At 52.0% G+C, this 21,563-nt stretch overlaps 1 protein-coding gene across 1 annotated transcript in view; it reads right to left on the bottom strand.

Moving 5' to 3' along the window:
• The window catches only part of Kcnq1 (potassium voltage-gated channel subfamily Q member 1), a 310,859-nt gene that overhangs the window by 217,329 nt on the left and 71,967 nt on the right, over positions 1–21,563 (bottom strand). Inside the window, exons 3-10 of the mRNA XM_036172121.1 lie at positions 13,520–13,646; positions 13,048–13,126; positions 12,535–12,631; positions 11,687–11,827; positions 4,333–4,443; positions 3,157–3,252; positions 1,570–1,692; positions 455–596 (exon numbers count right to left, since the gene is read on the bottom strand). Coding sequence (XP_036028014.1) covers positions 455–596; positions 1,570–1,692; positions 3,157–3,252; positions 4,333–4,443; positions 11,687–11,827; positions 12,535–12,631; positions 13,048–13,126; positions 13,520–13,646 — 916 coding nt within the window. The remainder of the gene's footprint in view (positions 1–454; positions 597–1,569; positions 1,693–3,156; positions 3,253–4,332; positions 4,444–11,686; positions 11,828–12,534; positions 12,632–13,047; positions 13,127–13,519; positions 13,647–21,563) is intronic.

Below are 21,563 nucleotides of genomic sequence, written 5' to 3'. Positions count from 1 at the left end.
TCAGTGGTCCAATCTCCAAGAGGTCACCCCAGCCATTTTTCAAACACAGAACTTGGGTGCTGAGAGAAGCCCAGTGAACAGGACATATATGTCACCTTCCCTTTTGTGGCCAGGACAAGCCATGCTGACACCCAACATTTGAAGGCAGTTGTAGGCATCCTCTCAACAGACTGTGTAGTGAGTACCTCCTTGGGAAAGACAAGGGGAACATGGCATCAAAGCTTCCAGAAGCTTCCAGGTCTACTCAGCCTTCCATCCTCCTGGAAGCAGAGACTTCAAGCTATGCTTGGGATTCCAAGGTAGGCAGTTACTGTGTATATACTATGGGACCTTATGGACAGAGATCCAGGAGAGAACTAAGCGTGGGTGGCATGGACGTTCCCCAAGCCAGATTGACGCTGCTACAGGGTCAGCACTGAGTGTCCTACCCCTGCACACTTGGGAGCTTACTTACCTGAGGTGTCATAGCCATCAATGGAGAAATGGTCTGGCTTCCGATCCTCTGGTGGATCATATGTGATGTGAGGGACAGTGAACATTTTCTCTCCAGGACTCATCCCGTTATCCTTATCCAGCTTGAACTTCTTCTTCTTTACCTAAAATGTCCATATGATGAGTGGCACTTCCTGAGCACCATCTGCCAGATCGTCAACCAGTCCCAGAGCACCTGTAGAGTCCTGAGTTCAGCCTTGAAATATGTACCCTTGAGGGAACTTGGGTCAGGGGCTGAGCTCTAGTACCCTCAGACACTGGTGGAGTGAGGCTTCAGTGTGCTGATGCTGCTGGAGGGTTCAGGGTGTTGCTTGGCCCCTTGTGGCCCTCTATGAGCCATGGTCTAAGAAAGGCAGGCAGACAAAACAAATCAACAAAACAAAACAACAGTAGGCTATAAATATGCAAGCTTGCACCAGGACAGTATGGCTGAAGGCCAAGGCAGCAAAGACTATGGTGGGAGATACCCTGTGAACACTGGAGCATCTTTAAAGAGGTCTCCTGGAGAAAGTGAAGGAGCAGATTGTGTGAAGCCAGGGAGAACATTCAGACAGAGGGAAGAGCAAATATAAGTGTCTAGTGACAGTTGGAAGCTGGGAAGGTTGTCTCTTCAAGGAAAGTGAGGGTAATGGCCGGGAAAGAGAAGAACCCCAACCTTTTGATCATTGCTCCAGGTAGATGGCAGTTCTCCTGCCCACAGCTGCTGGAACTTCCCTCCTCTGTGGTCTAGAGCTCCTATACCTCCCCCTTCTGCCTGCTGTACCCAACAAAGAAAACCAGCACCAGGGTTATCTCAAGAGCTTTCTTCCATCAACCAATGGATCCAGCCCATCCTATTCCAGAAGCACTCTCTTTAGAGCTATCCTGGTCTTGGCATGGTCAGTTCTACATGGCTCTAAGGGTGGGGGACACAAGGACAGCAGGGATTAGGTCAGACTTCCTCTGACCTCAGAATGATGGTGGCATCTTGATGAGCACTACCCTGAATAGCAATACCAGGATCTCATGCTCAGCCTCTCCAGCTTCCTGAGCTACTAGTATGCAATCCCCATTCTAGTGGCTGGTAAGGCTGCTTACCATGACAGACTTCTTAGGCTTGGGACTGGGGGACAGCAGAGCGTGATTCCGGGCAGGCTTCCGGACATAGATCTTCCAGGTGGATGAGTCAGGGTTCTCAGCAGCATAGCACCTCCATGCAGTCTGATATTAGGCAGAGGGGAAAGGAGGGAGGGGGTCATTGATCCAGCCACTCAATGGTACCACTTGGAAAATATTCAGCTCCTCCTGGAGTCCCAGGCCCAACTTGTCCCCAGGCCCCTTCCCTGACAGCAGGACTTGGCCCTCTAGGCTAGGAAGGGGACTGCCTCATGCATCAACTATCTATCAGTCATAGCTCAAATGCTAAACTAGACCTTTGCCTGTTATGGGAGCCCCTCCTGAAGAGTGACCTTGAACAAGCCCCAGACATATTAACTAAGGCAGAATTAGACAACCAGAGTTTCCCCAGAGAAGGATAGTGGAAAAGGGCTGCCCAGGCCTATATGAGCACCAGCAAGGTGTGGAGTAGAGTCCCAGGGACCAGAAGGAGATAAGGCCTCCCAGGGGCTTCAGGTGCTAGCTTGTGGCTATGAGCAGTCTCTGATGACTACAAATGAAGCTCTTGACCAACATTCTAGAGGGACAACCCCTCCCCATAGTCATCATAGCAAGATGACCTAGAGGGGCCCGAGGGAACCAAGGAAGTAAGAGGAGGAAGGAACAGATGCCAGAGCCTCTTATGGGGGCATATGGTGGCTTTGTCACCACAGGCCCTATGAACATAAGAAAGTAAGACCCTTCCAAGGGCTGTATGTCCCATGCACACCCTATGTGGGCAATTCCACTTGATCTAGAGGGGTTCACACAGTGATCATAACCATTACACTGGTTAGAGGGTTATGTCCACTTCCAGGCTCTATTGGCTCATGCAGAGCATCCATGCCCTGGGCCCTCACTGGATAAATGAAAAAAACACAGGGACCCAGTTAGCAATGGGTTTCTCTGCCATTGAAGGGCAGTCCAGTTCTCTGGAGTGCTCCTAAGGGAGTACAGTAGCAAAACCCGCCATCTCCTCAGCTATCTTTAGAACCTTCTTACCCTGTTGCTGTCAGGCTCTGCAGTCCCTAACCCCCAGCCTTCTGAGAAGTAGCCTGTGCTGTCTGACTGTAGAACCTACTACTCACACCAATCACCACTGGTCCTAAGAGATGCCAAGCCCCCCAGAGGCACTGCCACTATACAGACTGGGTTCTGTCCCACTGGACTCTGTGTGACTGTGTCTGTCTCTGTGTCTGTGTGTGTCTCTCTCTCTGTCTCTGTCTCTCTCTCTGACTTGTCCCTGTCCCCAGAGACTGACGGGCCGAGTACAGACTGGCTGAATGGCCATGGTTAGGCCTCGCCATAGCCTGAAGGTAGGGTCTTTAGTGGGAATAGTATGGGGAGTGATGGTCCTGCATTTCTGTGCTCATCCTGTCATCCCAATAGTGGGTACTTCCCCAGAGAGCCACCTCACCTTGGGAGAAGCCTCAGCAAAAGGACCCATTCCTCTCAGGCAGTGGACATGGCTGGGAGTGGTTCCAGTTCCCAAGCACATAGCACTGGGAGCCCATCAGGCACAGCACATACCTGGATGAGTGATGCTGCAGCAGGAATCTGCCGGTTGAAGTGCTTCTGCCTCTGCTTCTGCTGGACCTTCAGGGCAAACCCGGAGCCAAGTATCCCCTGGTAAGGGACAGAAGGTGCCATTTCACATGGGCCATGCTGGCCAGTTCCCAGCAAAGGACAAAGGTCCCAACGAAGAACAAGAGGCAAAAAGCACCTGGAGACCAGGCTTGCATACTGCCCAGGGCTGTGGCAAGGCAGGCGCCACCAGGAGGTGGGTATGAGACACAGCAGATGCCATCTGAGGGTAGTACTGGGCTCAGCCTGCTTGACCTCGCCGCCTGGGGAGGCAGAACCCACTTCACAGGGCTGATTCAACATGAAGCCTGGCTCCAGAAGAGGTCTGAGTTTCTATCCATTCTTAGGCACCACCTATGGTAAGCCAGGTGGGTTAGCTATCAGCCCCTATGGTAGAGGGACCATACCCCCAGGGGAGCAGGAGTTTGTGCCCGTCAACAAGTAGCCCACAGCTACTGCAGCCAGGGTGGCCACGGAGAGCAGTGGCAGAGACAGAGTGCTTGCTGCATTAGCAGCCGGGGCCATGCAGGAGACACACACCATATGTCATGACCTATGTCTATATGTCACACACGCATGTACAACAGACACAAGAACACACATTGTCTGCCATGGGCTGCAGAGACTCATGCAACAGATACTACATAGCTGTGGAACATATGTGCAAATATATGTATACACATGGCACCCAGGAAATCACAAATATATATATATATATATATATATATATATATCACATGTACACATACACAGAACATATGGTAAATATGCTATTCAAATGTAACACAGATACTTATGCATGCAACACATGTGTACAGCATGTATATACAACATGTATAAGACACACCTACAATGACACATATATACAAGTAACCAGGGTGTGTCTCACATAGTACACATGTGTAGACATGGGTCTGTGGTTTCTGGAAAGGTCATGAGCTAGAGTTACTCCTAGCTGAAGGGCCGTGCTACAGGTTCTGCCCTGTCTGCTCCCCTCCCCTGTACCTTACTGCTTCTGTTAAGCACCACAACAGGCTACCTCTTACTCTACTTCAGGGGATGCCCAGGAGTTGGGGCAAGGATTCATGGGAAACAAGGGAGAAGGTGCAGATGGTCACCCACCGCTGGGAGTGCGAAGAAGGATATGGCGAAGACAGAGAAACAGGAGGCAATGGTCTTCCCGACCCACGTCTGGGGTACCTTATCCCCATAGCCAATGGTGGTGACTGTGACCTGCAAGGAAGAAGGATCGCAGTCAGTGGCTGGTGGGCTGAGAGCCTCAGAAAGGATACCCGCCAGCCCCAACCCAGTGTCTTTTTTTTTTTTTTTTTTTTTTCGAGACAGGGTTTCTCTGTGTAGCTTTGCGCCTTTCCTGGAACTCACTTGGTAGCCCAGGCTGGCCTCGAACTCACAGAGATCCGCCTGCCTCTGCCTCCCAAGTGCTGGGATTAAAGGTGTGTGCCACCACTGCCCAGCTCCAGTATGTCTTGATAACAAGAGAGACCAACCTCAAACCCTATCCACCATAATAGTGAGGCACAGTTCTGAGAAAGTGCCAGGGACAGCACTGGTAAATTGGTTCAAGTTTCTGTCTCCTTAGTCCCTCAACTCTGACTACCACAGATGGCACAGCCCTGGGGTTGAAGAGAGCTTGGGGTGTGCAGGACAGGCAAACAGCTCGGAGGCCACCCACAGGGGCCAGGCTTCCTGCCCCATCCCAAGGAGCCCTGTCCTGGCCACCGAAGTTGCAGTACACTGGCCCCCAGGAGGCCGGAAGCTCCCACTGAGGCCAGCGGTCCACAAAGCCCCAGGATGGGGCTGAGTGTTGCTTCCTGCCACCAGCCCAGGGATCCAGATGTTTCATTTTTCCTTTTCAGAGAGAATAAGACAAGGCACTAGCCTTCTTCTCTGTGGGAGAGCAGCGTCCAGGGTGTGTGGTGGGACAATAGGAGTGAGGGGCTGCCCCCCTAGGCCACCCCCTGCTGTCATCTGAGGTTTGCTCCTGAGCCCTCTGATGAGGGACTTGGGGCCCACCCTGGCTGTGCCTAACTGCTAGGTCATACCATGAAGGCTGCCTTGGTCTCACACCCAGCCATTAGGGCCACAGCACGCTGTCCAGGTCTGCCCTGCAGCTAAGGCAGGTCAGTGTGATGTGAGAGCCTGCCCATTCAAGGTCTTCATAGCCTGCTCACTCAAGGCACCTCAGCTGTCACCCCAGGGGCCAAGTGACAAACGCCATCCAAGACCTTCATAAGAACCCCTAAGTGACCTCTGCCCAACAGGGTCAGCAAGGATGAGGCCTGGGGACCACCACCTAATAGACTCCAGTTGAAGTGAGGACCAGAGAGGAAGCCTCAAGATCCCTCCTAGCCATCACTACCCACTCCATTCCCAGAGATACTGCACTTTGGACCACTGCTGTTCCCCAGTGGCCGCTGAGGAGGAGGGGAAGGCAAGAGAGGTCTGAGGATCAGAGGTGACCAGGCACATGTGAGTGGATATGGGGATAGGTGCTCACAGTGGAGGCAATCATTCTGAGCAAGTTCAGCCGGGGGGCAGAGGACAAGGACAGCAGGAGTAACCCCACAGTGCCAAGTCTGTCACTCTGGCCAGTATGCTAACAGGTCATGAATCAACAGGTCAATTTCCCTGAATGGCAAACAACAGAGCAGGCCACAGCTGGGCCCAGGCCACCAGTGGGCCACCCCTTCAGTGCTGCACCAGGCTGTAGGGCTGCATACTGGTGTTTCCCACAACTGCCCGCATGACATCTTCCCCACAATGTCATTATCCTTAAACAAATCCACACCCACACAAACAGAGGGCATAGCAAGTCATTCGTGGCTGGGCCCTTTAAAGGGACCACCCTGTTCTACATATGTGGCCATACAGTTGTAAACGTGCCTCACAAGGAGACAGGGACACCCGCTCACACTCACACTCACTCACACACACACACACACACACACACACACATATGTGGGAACATGCACCACTGACAGAAATGAGACACCATGAGGGTGTGCATCCACACTGCATTAAGTTCACAAAGAAGTCTAAAGGTCACATCCATGACTGACAGCCAGGGCACATGTCTCTCTTATACACACACACACACACACACACACACACACACACACACCTGAAACAGCTCAGATTATGTAAGTGGAAGCCAAGCCACTCCTGGGACTGAGGGCATGGCTGCCAGCAGACTGCTGAATGAGAGGGCCCAAGTGAGCTGAAGCTCCTAGCTAGATGTGTCTTCCCAGTGGGACTGTACCCCACATGTGAGAGCTGGCCCACAGCTGCCTTCTCTAGGGAGCCAAGCACATGTCAGGAGCTATTTACAAAGGCAGACCCTGGGCTGCAGCCATCAAGAGTTCAAGGTCTCTGGGATATATGGTTTGTTTGAGGCTAGCCTGAGCTATATGAAACCTATCCCCCCCCCCCAAAAAAAAAGAAAAGGAAGAAAGGAAGGGAGTAAAACATCTATCAAGGTGGAAGGGTGATGGTCTAGATGGCAAGCTGGGAAGAAACATAGGTGAGTGGGGGAGGAAATGACTTAGGCAGGAAAGAGACCTGAGGCCATGCCTGTGCCTTTTCCCTAAGGTCTTAGCTGCCCCTCAGCTCCTAGGAGCAGTGGGAGGAAGGCTCCAGTGCAGTGGTCCTGAGTGCTGGCCAACCCCCTGTTGGAGGGTACCTGACTACTAGGATCCTCTTCCTTCTCCTGTGCCACCACAGCCCTCCCAGTCCAGTCCATGAGTCCTAGCTCTCAGGTGACCTGTCCCTGTCAAGTTGTTTTTCCTGAAATCACAGAGACAGCAATTCAGGAACGGGCCATTTTATAGAGCTGTCTAGAACCTGTCCCCAACAGCCAGATCTGCAAGTCTCCTGGGCCAGTGAACAAGGGGGACCTTTCTAGGACCCAACCAACAGTAGGCCACAGAGCCATACCCACTTGAGTTCACAGATCGCTATCCCAGTGACAGAACCTGCGGGGCAGCCTATGGTTCATTGTCCCCCTCATCCTCCTGAACAAGCTCCCATATCAAGGCATAAAAGACTGGGAAGGCTTCCAGAACTAGTGGTTCTGAGGCCTCTCCTTTTGAGTCTGGAGGCAGTCTGGTCCAGAATCTGCGATCACAGTCATTGCTGGAGCTCAGCTTCCCGCATGCTCACTGACTCAACTCTTATTTATACTCGTGGATTAGATGTATCCAAAGAGGTTAGTTGACATATCCAGGATCACACAGCTGATGCCTGGTGAGTACAGCTTGGTCTCTACATCAGCCTCATACTGTGTTACCCCTGTAACTCATGTTACACTACTTTCTGATACTGTCTGCTTCCTCCAGGTGGAAGAGCAACTGGGAAGCTCTATTCCTGAGCCTCACGCAGGCACCTCCTCAATGGCATGAACTAAACCCCTGTGCACCACCATCATCAGACCTTCTGAGTCTATGTAATACATCTGTAGGCACTGGCTATTGAACAACCACAAGATGGGCGTGCTTTGTAGGCTCCTAGTCGTCCTATAAAGACCCCTCCTTGGGAAGAGCTCACTGGCAAGGGTCCCTGGCAGGCCCTCAGCCCTTTGCTGCATGATACTCATAGAACCGACATAGGGGAGGAAAAGGCTGAGTGCTACAAGCCCTGGCCCCTGCTCTAGCCTTCATTTCTCAATAGTAAGAATATTCCTGAAGAATCGCAACTCCTGCAGATAGTTCCACAGAGCTTGCAGGGGACCATCTAGGAGACCTCCCCACTCCAAAGCCCCTCGGGCTTGACTCTGCAGGATGCAGTCCAGCCTAGGAGGTGGGAACTTTCCAAAGCCTCCAGGTGAGGAATGAAATGCTGTCAGACTGGGTTTTTTAAGGGACTGAAATACAGGGTGGGGTTCCAGCCTGTTCACTTAAGTTCTGTATTTATCCACTCGGGGTAAACAGAGCCCAGCAGCCGCCTGTTTTCAGAGACCCCCAGGCACTAAACAGAGGAGCCCGTGTTTGCAGAAACGGCTTTTTCCTGTGCTCAAACCCTAATACAAACAAATGCATTCTGTTCCAGAGGTAAGGGAAAAGTCTGAGGAGCTTCCCAAATGCTTCACAGCCACACTTGGACGTTACATTTGGGGGGAGGGGTCTGGGACCTCACACCCATGTAGGTGTTCCAACCAGAGGAAGGGGACACAGTCCCATGGAGCAGGCACCTTTGTTTTCTAGCTTATTGGAGCCCATGGTCTGTGAAGACAGGCAGCCCCACAAAATACTGCCTGGATACATTCTGGATTTAACTGTGTCCCCCCACATGGCTCACCGCCCCCTCACACACACAGACTATGGTCTTATTCAGAATTACAGCCTTCTTCTGGGTCCCCTGGGTGGATCCTAATCCAGTGATATGTGTCCGCCTAAAACACAAAGGAACAGCACAGGATGCTCAGACCACCAGAAACCAGACTTGATAATGAAAGGGCCTCCCTCCAGAGCCTTCCAAGTGAGCACAGTCCTGCCCTGCCTCGGTTTCAGACTTTGGTCTTCAAAGCTGTGGGATCTCGGCAGAACAGGACACACTGAATCCACCAGCAGTGTGGCAGTGGACAGGCTTTCCTGCTCCATTCATCTAGTTCACTTGCTCAGTGAACAAACACTGGCCAGCGGAGGACCCTCAGCTTCCTCACAGCCTCTGCAGGCTAATAAGATGAGAGAAGTTCCAATCCATGCTGGCATGCCTCTATGCCCAGTCCTACTTCAGTGTGTCTTAGGGGAAGGTAGTCCAGCTCTTAGGGTCCAGACAACACTCTTTAGGATAGGGGACAGGGCTTGAGGCCTGGCCTGGGACAGACACAGCGGATAGTAGAGGGGTCTGGCCTTCTGAAAATTCTCTCACCTGTGGGTGCTCACCCCACCCCACCCCCGACACACAGACAGACAGACAGACAGACAGACACACACACACACACACACACACACACACACACACACACACACACACTGTACAGATGAGAAGACCAGGAGCAGGGTGGGACCATACTCCCCTTGTGGAATGAGGGAAGACAAAGGAGATGACTGTTCATTGGCACAAGGCTTCAGAACTCTGAGCCCGGCTGCCCCTGTCCTGCAGCACTCAAGTTCTGATTACCCTAGAGGTGCCAGGAACACAGCCTTGGGCTGCTCCCACCAGACAGCTGCAGAGACAGCCGCTGAATGAATGGGGGCTGCTGGCCCCCTGAGCTGGGTGCTGGGGGGCCCTAGGCAGCCAAGGGCACAGGGCCTCGTGGGAACAATGGCCAGGCCAGGGTGCGCTGTGGCCGAGGCCCGGACTGCAGCTGACAGAGTACGCCGGAGCACCGGTGCCAAGCTGGGCACAAAGGGGCCGTGTTCCCGGCCGGCAGGCGGATGTTTGCACAGGTGTGGGAGTGGGGGCGCCTCTCTGCCGAGGACTGGGGGGCCAGGGGCCAGGGGGCTGGGAAACAGCTCCTCCAGGAGGCTGGGAACGCAGGCAGGGTAGCACCAAGGCTGGGCACTGCTAAGGTTAGGCACCACTTATCAGCCACACTGCGGGAAGTCACCCACTCACTTCCTGCTCAGCCAGCATTGCCCATCTCCCACCAGAGAATTCTGGCTTAGAGTAGCCTTCCATTCCCCAGCCCCATGCAGGCCCAGCTATGTCCCTGGGATGTGTCCCCCTTCCTAACCAGAGCATTGAGCTCTCCTACCCAGCCTGCTTATTTCTGTCAGACCAGAGTATCTGGGGGACATTGGCCCCTGAAGGATAGACAGAGGCCTGTCCCAACCTGGGAGCTTGTCAGCATGTGCATGTCCTTACCTTCCCTAAGTTGTTTAGAATGCTGGGAACATCCAGAAAACAGGCCAACTCAGCCAATGTCAAGAGTTTCTGCTGTGTGCCCTGCTTCCTGGGGACACTCAGGAATTGTGGGAACATGCATTTGCCCCACCTTAATCTAGAGGCTCTGAGAATGAGCAAACCTCAAAACTGTTCATTCCTGGTTGGGGTATTTGGGAACAAAAACTTAAACCAGGGCCCAACAAGGCCATCACCACCATCTGTGGCTGCTTGCCCTGCACCAGGTTCCCAGAGCCTGTACTGTCCATTTCTGTAGACTGCCACAATCCAACCAACCTTCTCACGAGCCTAGTGAGTTCCAAGGATGACAGACTGAGAATGTTGGATGGGATGGGCTTGGCTCTGGTGCCCTCATGCCCACCCAGGGGTACCAGCCCTGGCAGCTCCTCCAGGAATGATGGTGCCTCTCTGTATAACATCTAGACAGCCTATTGCCTCACAGCTGTGGGGTGGTGGTGGTGGTGAGATAAAGCCGGGGGTAGCCCACAACTGCTCTGAACTGTGTGTTCCTGTTAGGTATTTGTGTTCCCTGGAGTGCAGGGGTCCTCAACATTCAATGCCTGAACAAAGCCTGCTTTCAGAGGAGGACCTGAAGGCCATGTGACAGCCATCAACTTCTGGAGGACACTGATGGTGAGAAAGCCCCCTAAATTGCCTTAGCCACAGGCTTTTTGGCCATGAGCAGGGGTTCCAAGTGCTCTAAGAGTGTAACCTGGATTTCTTCATCACCATCCTCACTGGAACTTCTCCCTTGCCTTCCAGCTGACTCCTGGGGAGTCATATTCTTCTACTCCCAACTCTCACTCTCTCTCTCTCTCTCTCTCTCTCTCTCTCTCTCTCTCTCTCTCTCACACACACACACACACACACACACACACACACACACACACCTACACACGACACCACCACACCTTGGGACATTCAGTCCTAGCATGAGAGATCATCTGTCACACACTAGCCTCCACATAGACTGGCAACTCAGCAGGTTTGGAGTCACCCTAACCCAGGAAGCCCATGACCAGCTTCATAACCTTAAGGCCTGGCTAGCACTCACAGTATTGCTGCCTGGGGCAATGAAGGATTATGCAGACCTCACATCCACAGAAACCCCTGCTTCTTCCTCCCAGCCCCTAAGGACCTTGATGGCATTATGTCATCTCATGTCTTGATCCTTGGCACAGGTGTACTCACTGGGTCATCACAGACACCAAAGACATGCAAAGTATGCATTTGACCCCTCCCTGCTCTCTGAGCCCAAGACCCCTCCAGGGTAAAGGTCACCCCATGGTTGAGGTACCAAGCACCACTCTGTACTCCCTTGTCCCATCAGCCTTCCTTTCCAGACCAGAAGTTGAAGGATAACCATGTTCACATTTTAAGGCAGGGACCAGGGAAAACACATTGTGGTTGGTACACAGGAACCCATACTGTAGGCTTCAAGTGCAAATTTGTGGTTGAAAAGTTTGCAGTGTTGGAGTTAGTAGCCTCAGTGGAGGAAGCAAAAACAAAAACAAAAGCAAAAACTAAGCAAGTAGAGCCCAGTGCTCTACCCCTGCCGCCCAGGTCCATGTGTCCCCTACCTGAGACACCCCAGCAAAAGCTTCCAACTTACCACCCCCCACCACAGAGCATCCGCATAGCTGCCAAACTCGATGCGGCCAGACTCGTTCACTGCGTCTTTCTCAGCCAGGTAGACAAAGTAGGAGGAGAAGATAAGGCCCAGAAAGCCAATGTACAAGGTGGTGATCAGCTCCTGGGGACAGACAACACATCAGCCATGCTCACATACACTGTGGTCCAGAGCCCCATAGGTGTGGTGAGAGAAATGTCTTGGTAGAAAGTTCCAGCATTTGCTAGATTATACTATGTTGGCTGTAGCATGCTATACATGCAGAAGTCACCTTTCAGAATAACCCAGTTTTCATAGCTTTTGAAAGAGGTAGATAATGCCACTTAGCAGTAATGCAGTCTCAGCTCTCACACTGAACCAGCCACTGGGGTCCACACATCTTCCTCTGTTCTTGTGATAGGACAGTTCTTAAGAGTCAGGTATTCCCCAGAAGCCTCTCTGAGAAAGAGTTCCCTCCAGAAGGTATCTGAGACTCTCACCACTGCACCATCCTTGATTTCCAAGCTTCCTAAATCTGTTCTTCATTTAACGTTTTCTACAGAACCCAGTGGTCTTTTGTCCCAAGCCTGAGGGAGCTGGCATCAGCTCTGCATCATTGGCAGGCCAAGTATGCTGTCATCATGGATATGGAGTAGGTTCAGGCTGGGAAGGATCTGGGATGCTGGACCCTGTCCTCAGACCCTCATGCCTTGTACCTGCTTAGCTCTGGGTCACTCAGCTGGGGTCCAGGTGCTAAGATACCACCAACCCTGTATCCTGACCTTGTGAGTCTCCAGCCCTCCTGATGTAGGGTGGCCAGCTTCTGTCCTGCCCACACCAGGCTCACTCACCTGACGGTGAATGAAGACTACAGAGCCCAGAAGCCTCCAGGTACCCCCCTGGCGATCAACATGCAGCATCCGCAGGATCTGAAGGAAGCGGATACCCCTAAGAAGCAGGGAGAAAGGGGCTGAGAGGGCCATGGTGGTCACAAGCTCCCTACGTTCCTGTCCCTGTCAAGCTTCCAATGGGTAGAGGAGACATACATATGTCACTCTGTATTGGGGCCATCTTGCTTCCTACAGGTACCTGTGAATCCTTCCAGATGGCTGTCTTGGGGAGGCCCAGGGTCACTCATATTGCAAGTACACAATCAGGTTATCACCTAAGTCCTAGGAGCTAGGAAGTGCTATGGTCAGGCCTTGAACCCAGGGTTTCCTACTGTTTCAATATTACAAACTATGGCCAGCCTGCCCCTTCCCCACTCACCATGAAAGAGCCAGGGAGGGAGAGGCTCCTGCTTAAGAGGAGGGAGCTTTGTGGTAGGTCCTGTCTCACAGGGAAAAATGGAAGAGCCAACATACCTGATAGCCGATGTGGCGAACACTTGTCCTTTGGAACCCACACAGAGAACAACCATAGAGGCTACAACCACGATGAGGTCTGTGGGAGGGGCAGCTGGTCATTACTTCTGGCATCCAGAAATCTGGGGAGGTTGTGTCCCCACCCACCCCCGGGTGATGTGACACTCAAGCAAGATGAGCACAGGAACAATCTTGATGGGGACACATGCCTGTGTCTTTACCCAACCTGGAGTAGACAGAGCCTAAAGCCTGTCAAGCCACACTGAGCAAGGAGAGTCACATGAAGCTGTGGCTCCAGTGCTGGGGGAGTTGGGCATACTTCCTGTTGGCCTTAGGGCCTGTCTTGTGCAGGAAGAATAATGGGGGGGTCTCAGTCCATGGGGTCTCTCTGGGGGTGACTGTAATGGGGGATGTCCTTCTGGATGCAGGAGTGTGGGATGGGGTGTCAGCAGGATGGGTAGGTGGGACTCACCAATGATGGAAATGGGCTTCCGGGCAAAGCGCAGCCGGCCCCAGATGCCCACATACTTGCTACGGCAGCCTGCAGACCAGAGGCGGACCACATACTCTGTCCCAAAGAACACCACCAGGACGATCTCCTGAGGAAGATGGCAATAAGCTTGTATCAGAGGCTACCACCACTCAGGCTGGACTACCTATGCCAGGCTACCATTTCAGGAACCTCTGCTGAGGGATACCCAAGATTAGCAGGCTTAGGCATTCATCTGTAGTAACAGGTAGTGCCTGTGAGTAGAACCAGCCTGGGAAGGTCAACACACTAAGCCCAGGGACCCTGATAGTGGACACTGGTCAGCTACTACTCTCTAGGGAACACTTTACACCAGGGTTGGGGTATAATGACTGAGTGTGACAACACAATGTTAACATCTGTGTTGTTCAGCTTCATGGAATCTACTGAGCTTAAGCCCTGCACTGAAAGTGAGGGTTCAAAGACATGTGTCTTTGGAGGACTGTCCCCCTTTCACTTCATAGCTCTGCCTTATGCTGGAGACATTGCATCCACCATCTGTGGCCTTTACTGAGGTCCGGGTGCAAGGACCCTCCCAACCCATCCAGAGAGATTAGAATAAAACAAAGAGCACAGGCAGCATCAGCTCCCCTTGGTCACTTCACATAGACCAGGCCTCTCCCAATGTATCCACATATGCTCTGAAGTCAGACTGCTCTGAAAGGGAGGGGTTTACAAGGTAGAGGGACCCAGGCTACAATCCAGGTTACAGTGGTAGATGGACAGATGGACAGAAAGGTGAGTGGATACATGAGTAGATGGTTGAGTGGATAGACAGATAGATACATGAGTGGGTTGATAGATGGATGAATGGAAGAGCAGATGGATGAGTAGATGAATGGACGAGTGAGTAGGTAGGTGGGTGGATGGGTGGATGAATAAGTGGGTAGATGGATGGTTGGTTGAGTAGGTGAATAGAAAAGTAAATAGACAGCAGACAAGTGCAAGTGAATGGTATGAGAACCAAGTTCAAAAACAAAATAAAGCCATCAGTGCTTAGTAAAATCAACAGCTAGATAGTCTCCTGTCACTTGACTCGGTTTCTATGATTTAGAATTCACCCAGCAGCAGTTTTGAGCCTGCCCAGTCTGTCAGAGCACTGGTGATAGCTACTGTACTGCTTCCTGACCACACAGGCTTGACACAAAATAAAGGAATGGTCACTGGAGACCTGATGATGACCATGACAGAGGGCAAGATGAGGCTAGTAGGCCTCGCTTTTGATTGGCACATAGCCCCCACTTTTCCATCCTCCACTATCTGCCTCTTTGATGAAACACCCAAAGGCCTGCACATGCACAGTGTCTAGAGGGTTTGCCATGGACTAGCGACAGCAGGAGCCCTGATCTAGGGTACCCATACTCTGTTGCCAGTCTGGGTTCTTCCCCAGCTCCTGTCACAGGGAATGACTATCCTAAGTGAGAATCCCCTTCCTGCTTGCTCCATCCCTGGGTAGCTCAGGTCTGGCCCTCGTCCTGCTATGGAATGGAAATGTGAGTGGCCCATTGCAAGTGGGTGATTGGAGGAGTTGATGTAAATATGTATTTTGTGTGAATTACAGCCCACTCTGGCCCTCCAGGTCTTGAGCCTTGTCCCAAACCTGTGCTCTAGCTCCCAGCCAGCCTTCACTGGTAAGAGGCCCTTGGGGAAGGCCTGGGGTGAGGAGGTGAAACCACTCCCACATATGTTAGGGGACTGTGCAAAGCCACAAACCCGCGAAGCCACAAAGCATTGTGCTATTCAGGCCTACTTCCAGCTGGCTCCCTGCCCACCTCCCTCAGGAGCCTGGCCCTGGAGGGGACTTCCTCTTTGACGGGTAACACTGGCTTCCCCTGCCCCCACCAGTCCCCTGCCAGAGAGTCCACCTTGAGTGGGGCTGAATACTGCCCACCATACACAAATGCTCTTAAGACAAAATAACATACCACCTGACTTGTGTTTCGGGCAAGAGCAATGACTTGATGGTAGGCGTGAGCTTGGGAGAGAGTCACTTCTTCCTTGTAAGAAAAGCATTTGGCCCATGAAGTGGCCTCATTGAGGATGGGGGTATGAGTGGTGGCTAAGCGTGGGAGAGCAAGAGGGTGCAGGCAATAATGGCTCTGTTTGGCTAAGCATACCAGGGAGGAGCCATGGTCTCGTTCACTCCAGTCAGTGCTTAATATTAGTCTGTGGAATGAATGAATACATGCATGCATGCATGCATGAACAAATCTGTGAACAGCTAGGTTGTAAGGATGTTGATTCATCTTTGTTTCTTGAGACTTGGGCCTGTAGGATTGTTGCTCAAAGTACTGTGTATATCTTTGACCAATGTGAAAAGCACATTCCCAGGCCCCCCCTCCCCCGAATGTGACTTCATGGGAGAGAGCATGACAGACTATGAGCGGCCCCAGTAGATAGTTACAGTACTAGCCCAGGCAGCAGGCCTCTGTCCCAACTCCATAGGCCATCCATCACCCCGCTGGCTGGCCAGCTAGTGGGCTTTTCTCATTTAGATGTTTGTCATTACTCAAATACCTCCTTAGCAATGGCTTCTGTTGACTACAGGTGCCCCCTGACCTAATACTTGGAGGAAAACCCATTTTGGGATTGGCCAAGTGAAACGGCAGGACCCCCTTACACAAATCTCCAAATCCTATTCAGCATGTGGACACAGTGTGAAGCCTGGCTTCAGAGGGCTTGGGCCCCATCATCCCCTGAAAATGTCTGGCTAGTTATGTTCGGGTCAGGCAGGGCTGAGTTAATCAGTAGGGCTCGGTACCTGGTAAGAAAGGGGCCGGGGAAAACAGCTCCATCTTAGGTGGGACACAGCCAGATCCAGTGTTTGGATGGAGATAAAATAGTCTCCATCACCATCAGCTTTGCATGTGTGCTGGAGCTAGGAGGGATGGCCGTTGGAGCAAAGGTCACACAGGGACTCCAGGAAGGGGTTGGCACCTGGCAAGAGTGTGAGTGTGCAGGAGACACACTGTGGACCAGTTCGATTCAGGCAACAACACCCTAGTCCCCAGCAGGGTTAGGGGAGGCCAGCTTAGCCTCTTAGAGCAGACCACACTATTGATGTCAGCTATTCTCCCAGCATGGTCATCCCCTGCCATGGGGGCCAGGCCTGAGCCTCACTTGTCCTATATAAGTAATTCAAGGACAGTCTCAATGTTGAATGAGAGGCCTCGAACATCTCTACAGAACACATAAATACTTGCTACTGCTCTATGTTCACTCCCACTCTCCACTTGATGTCAAAGGCTATAGGCTACTACCTGAAGGATCTCATGTCTCAATGCACCCCAAGGTCCTTCCTAGACCCCAGGCACATCACATCCTCTGGGTTCCCCATGTCTTCAGAGGCTTGGTATGTGGGATGCACTCTCCCAGCCACACTTTCCAACCTCCTGCCCTGCTTAGGCCATCCCAGTACCCCTGAGCCTTGAAAGAGCCAACTAAGAAGCCATTATGCTCCCCCATCAATAAAAGTACCAGCTCAAGGTACCCAGCACTGTCTAACTCCCTAAAGGGCCTCTCAGGGGAATCCACATGCTGCCAGAACCAAGGACTCAAGGCCAAGGGACATTGATGGAGTGTGGCCTGAGCTCTGTCCCAAAGATATAAAAGAAAAGGCTGTCCTTGGGTGGGCAAGCTTGGTCTGAGACAAAAGGCAGTGGCCCTCCCACCCTGATCACTGTCCCTTGGACTAGAGCTAGACTGAATGCTGGCTGCAGATAGCTTCATGACTGAGACTCCTGTGTCAGGGACAATGAGCAAGCATAGAGCCTGCAGCTTTTCCTGGATTCACCAAGCCATGGCCACCATGCCTCTTTCTACAGATAGGAAAGAAAGCCCATAAGAATAGGAGGCTACCTGCCCAAGGATCCTTGGTAGGAATAGACAGACTCAGGCCCAAGGCAGAGGATCTGATGGATAGAATGAAGCATGGGTCTCAGGTTTGGGAGCACACTCTGGTAAGTGAGGCTATTTGCCTCTCAGAAGAATTACTACTGACACATGAGGTAAGATGAGGTTTGGGGAATGTATAGTGTATATAAGTCAGGGTCTTGTCGGATCAGAGACAGAAACCAAGGTGTAACAGAAAATGGCCTAAGATGGAGAGTGACCTAGAAACCTAAGAGCCAGTTACCAGCCAGTTACCTGGTCTGTGACAGGAAGTATCCAGAGTAAGACTAGAAGATGAGCCGTGAAGTGGTGACGCACACCTTTGATCCCAGCACTGGGGAGGCAGAGCCAGGTGGATCTCTGTGAGTTCAAGGTCATCTTGGTCTATACAGTGAGATCTAGGACAGGAACCAAAACTACAAAGAGAAACCCTGTCTTGAAAAACAAAAAAAAACCAAACAACAACAACAATAAAAAAGAATAGAAGATGAGTTCCCAATACCCCTATCCTGGGGGTCATCTGTGCACAGCAGGAGAGCTAAAGATTATGCAGGTGAGTCTGGGCTGGATGTGGTATGAAGAGCCCTGAGGAGATACAGGGACCCCAACTCTAACATAGTAGTGCTTAATCTCCTCTAGACCCTTGAGGTGTTCGAGAAGGACCAGAATAGGTAGTTATTTGGAGAAGTCATACAAATGAGAAAGAACATCCACAGCTGTAGACATTCTGTCACTGACTATGGGAATACAAATCATATACGCTGTGTCCCCCCAGCCTATCAGGATGGCTATTAGCAAAACACAGGTACTGACAACAGAGGAAGAGGAGGGGGAGGCGGGGCTATTGCCCATTGCTGCCTGAAGGAGACACAAGACCCCAGGTGCTGGCAGCATGGGTCATTGGTTCCCAAGTCATGAAGCATGGAGTTACCACCCACTCAGTTCTACTCTAAACAAGGCTCTATCTTAAAAAGAAAAAAGAAAGAAAGAATAGCCCAGAAAAAAACAATGCAATTGCTGGGCTGAAGAGGTAGAGTATAGTTGTTAGATCACTTGCTCGGCATGCATGAGGCTCTGGGTTCAATCCCCCGCATCACACAGAAATGCATCCATAAAAACAGGAAGTCCTTTTAAAAACAGATCTGTCCTAGAGCTCAACAACTCTACTTTGGGGGCTACACCCAAAAGACAGGCAGGAGTTTGAGGAGCTGTCTGTCCACTGTGTTTACTCTGGCAAGGTACACAACAGCCAAAGGCAATGTCTACTGTGGGGATGGAGAAAACAGGCTCCAGACACAGGAGAGCACTCAATATTCCTTCAGAAGGAAGTGTGCTCCAACACAACACGACATGGACGGATCTTGGGGGCCTTCTGCTAAGACTTAAATCCTGAAAGATCCCGCTTCTCGTACAACCACAGGCCCTTGAGCTGCCGAAGCCAAAGGGCCACAAAGCAGGATGAGGTGGCTGGACCTGAGGAGTCGGTGTTTCACAAGGCCAGAGTACATCTGTGAAGATGGAAGGTTCTCAAGGTAGATAGTGGGGATGGCTGCACAACACTGTGAATGAGCTTCATACCACTAAGCTGAACACTTGGACATGGCCGAGATGAGATACCTTCCATCATGCATATTTTAGAAAGGGAGCAGTGGCAAAACAGCTCAGGAAATAAAGACCCTTCTTGGTAGGCGGTGGTGGCACACGCCTTTAATCCCAGCACTGGGAGGCAGAGCCAGGCAGATCTCTGTGAGTCCAATGCCAGCCTGGTCTACAGAGCGAGATCCAGGACAGGCACCAAAACTACACAGAGAAACCCTGTCTCGGCGCGGGGGGAGGTTGAGGATTTAGCTCAGAGGTAGAGCGCTTGCCTAGCAAGCGCAAGGCCCTGGGTTCTGTCCTCAGCTCCAGAAAAAAAGAAAAGAAAAAAAAAAAAAAATCAAGGCCCTTGATGCCATTGAGCCTGTTAACTCCAGTGTCGTTCCCAGACCAGACCCACAGGATGGAAGGACAAAACTGATTCCTGCAAGTTGTCTGACCACTACATGCATGCTTAGATACATGCATGCACACATGTACATGCAAAATAAGGAAATAAATGTAATAAGACAAGAGACAGGAGAAGAGGGCATGGAGTAATGAGGCTCACAGGATCTACTGCCTGCAAATGGACCCTTGCCCTGGCTACCACTGTGAAGATAAGGGAGACAGCGGTGGGGCAAAGGCAGGGAGCAACCAAGGATTTAGGTTCTCTCTGATTTCATCTCACTACTGCAGTGATGGAACAGGTTGATTCATGGGCTCGGTGGCACCCTTGGGCTCTGGATGCTGACAGGGACACCCGGGCACAGACACATTGCCTCTGAAAACTTCACGGTGGGAACGAAGTTTTCTTCTTTGACAGATGGACACTAGTCCCCAAAACTGGACCCATGTGAGCTGCAAGAGCTGTGGAAGACAAAAGCTCAGCATGACAGAATTCTGACAGGCCTGAAAACACACGTCACAACACCACCGCTCCCTATACCTATGCATCAGGTGCTCAGGGGTGACCACAACAAAGCAGCAAGCTGCCACATGAGAGCCTGCAGGACCGCCATTAAAGTAAAGGAGGTGCCTCATCTGGGTCAAGCTGGAGTGAACAGGCAAAGGCCGCCACAAGGTTCACAGCCTCCCAGGCCGACCACTGGAGGTTGCAGGCATCTTATCGATTGTTTCATTTGGTCAGCTGATGAATCCCATTTCTGGGAGGGTGGGAGTCCAGCTTACCACAATCACTCACCTATGAGCCACAGCAAAGCCAAGGCAGGGCAGACTGACTCAGCTCAGCTGCCTCGGACCCTCAGATGATAGACACTGCCCCCCCTTTTTTCTTTTTGCCTAACAATCAAGGGAGCTCAAAGATGTTTACCATGAGTACTTGGTGTCTCTGATATTACTGTTTTATTACCTTTTTAATGAAAGAATAATTTGAAAGCCGACTGGAAGATTAACTACTGCAGATGAAGTGTTGGCCCATATGGGTAGGGGCCCTGCAAGAGGGCCGGCCGGCAAAGCCAGGTCATGGGGCCAAAGGCCCAGCCGGTTTCCCTGAGGCCCTCCAGACCCTGGACAGGGGAAAGGGTATTAGATACCTCTAAGGCCCCTCTTGGGCCACCAATCAGCACAGGGGTGCTGTGGGAAGCTATGGCTAGGCTCCTACCATCCTCTCATAGCTAGGAAACCTGTAAAATGGCCATTTCCTGAGCCGGGGGGCTTCCTGTGGGAGGACAGTGCCGTCTCAGCACAAAGCCCGCCAGCAGACTTTGGGGCCAGCTGTTGTGACTCTACATGGGCCCCAATAAGCCATAGAGAGGGCCAGCCTTGCATTCTCGGGAGGGGCAGCTGGCCGGAGGCTTGGTGCCGGCATGCAAGCTGCTCAAAGCGCCCTTTGTTCAGGTCCTGCCTGTGGCCAGCTGCTCCCAGCCGCCGGCCTGTGCTGAGAGCCCATGGGCCCCCCGGTGACATGTGCTGGGCACAGCTGGAGCCCTCAGGCCATGCTCACTGCCCACCCTGGGGAACATTAGCCCCCACAGGCCACCAGCTAGTCCTAGGTGATACAAAGCCTTTGGGGACTCTAAGTGGGTACAGAGTCGGGGTCCCACTGGCTGTGGACAGAACCAGGACTCTGTGGAGAAGTGGCCCTTTTCATAACAGCCCTCTGCTTTGCAAATATCTCAGGAGTCATGGGTGCCTCAGAGGCCACAGCTGAGTCCACTTGCTCACGGTGTGGTGGACTCCCGTTGGTAGGCAGCTTTGCCAAACCCCTGTAACTGCAGCTCACAACTTTGGTTGGCTCACCTGAGCCCCTGGCTACTTAAGGTGACCTGGAATGGTTCAGCTTGCTTAGACAGTGTGGGTGTAGGTCCCTTTTGCACCAGAGTACCTCTCCCAACAGTGACAGTAAGCTGGTGGGACCCTGGGGCCCAGCACAACATAGCCAGGAAGCAGGCATTTCCTCAGGCCAGCCACCATAAAAGGTAGTAAGCTGTAAGACAGAGCTGGAGGCAGAAGCCCTGGCCTTGGAAGTGGGCAGCAGAATCACACACAGGGCTTCTGC

Source organism: Onychomys torridus, chromosome 1 (assembly GCF_903995425.1).
Source record: "Onychomys torridus chromosome 1, mOncTor1.1, whole genome shotgun sequence".
In the NCBI taxonomy this organism is placed as follows: Eukaryota; Metazoa; Chordata; class Mammalia; order Rodentia; family Cricetidae; genus Onychomys; species Onychomys torridus.
This window is presented reverse-complemented; position numbering and strand designations above follow the sequence as displayed.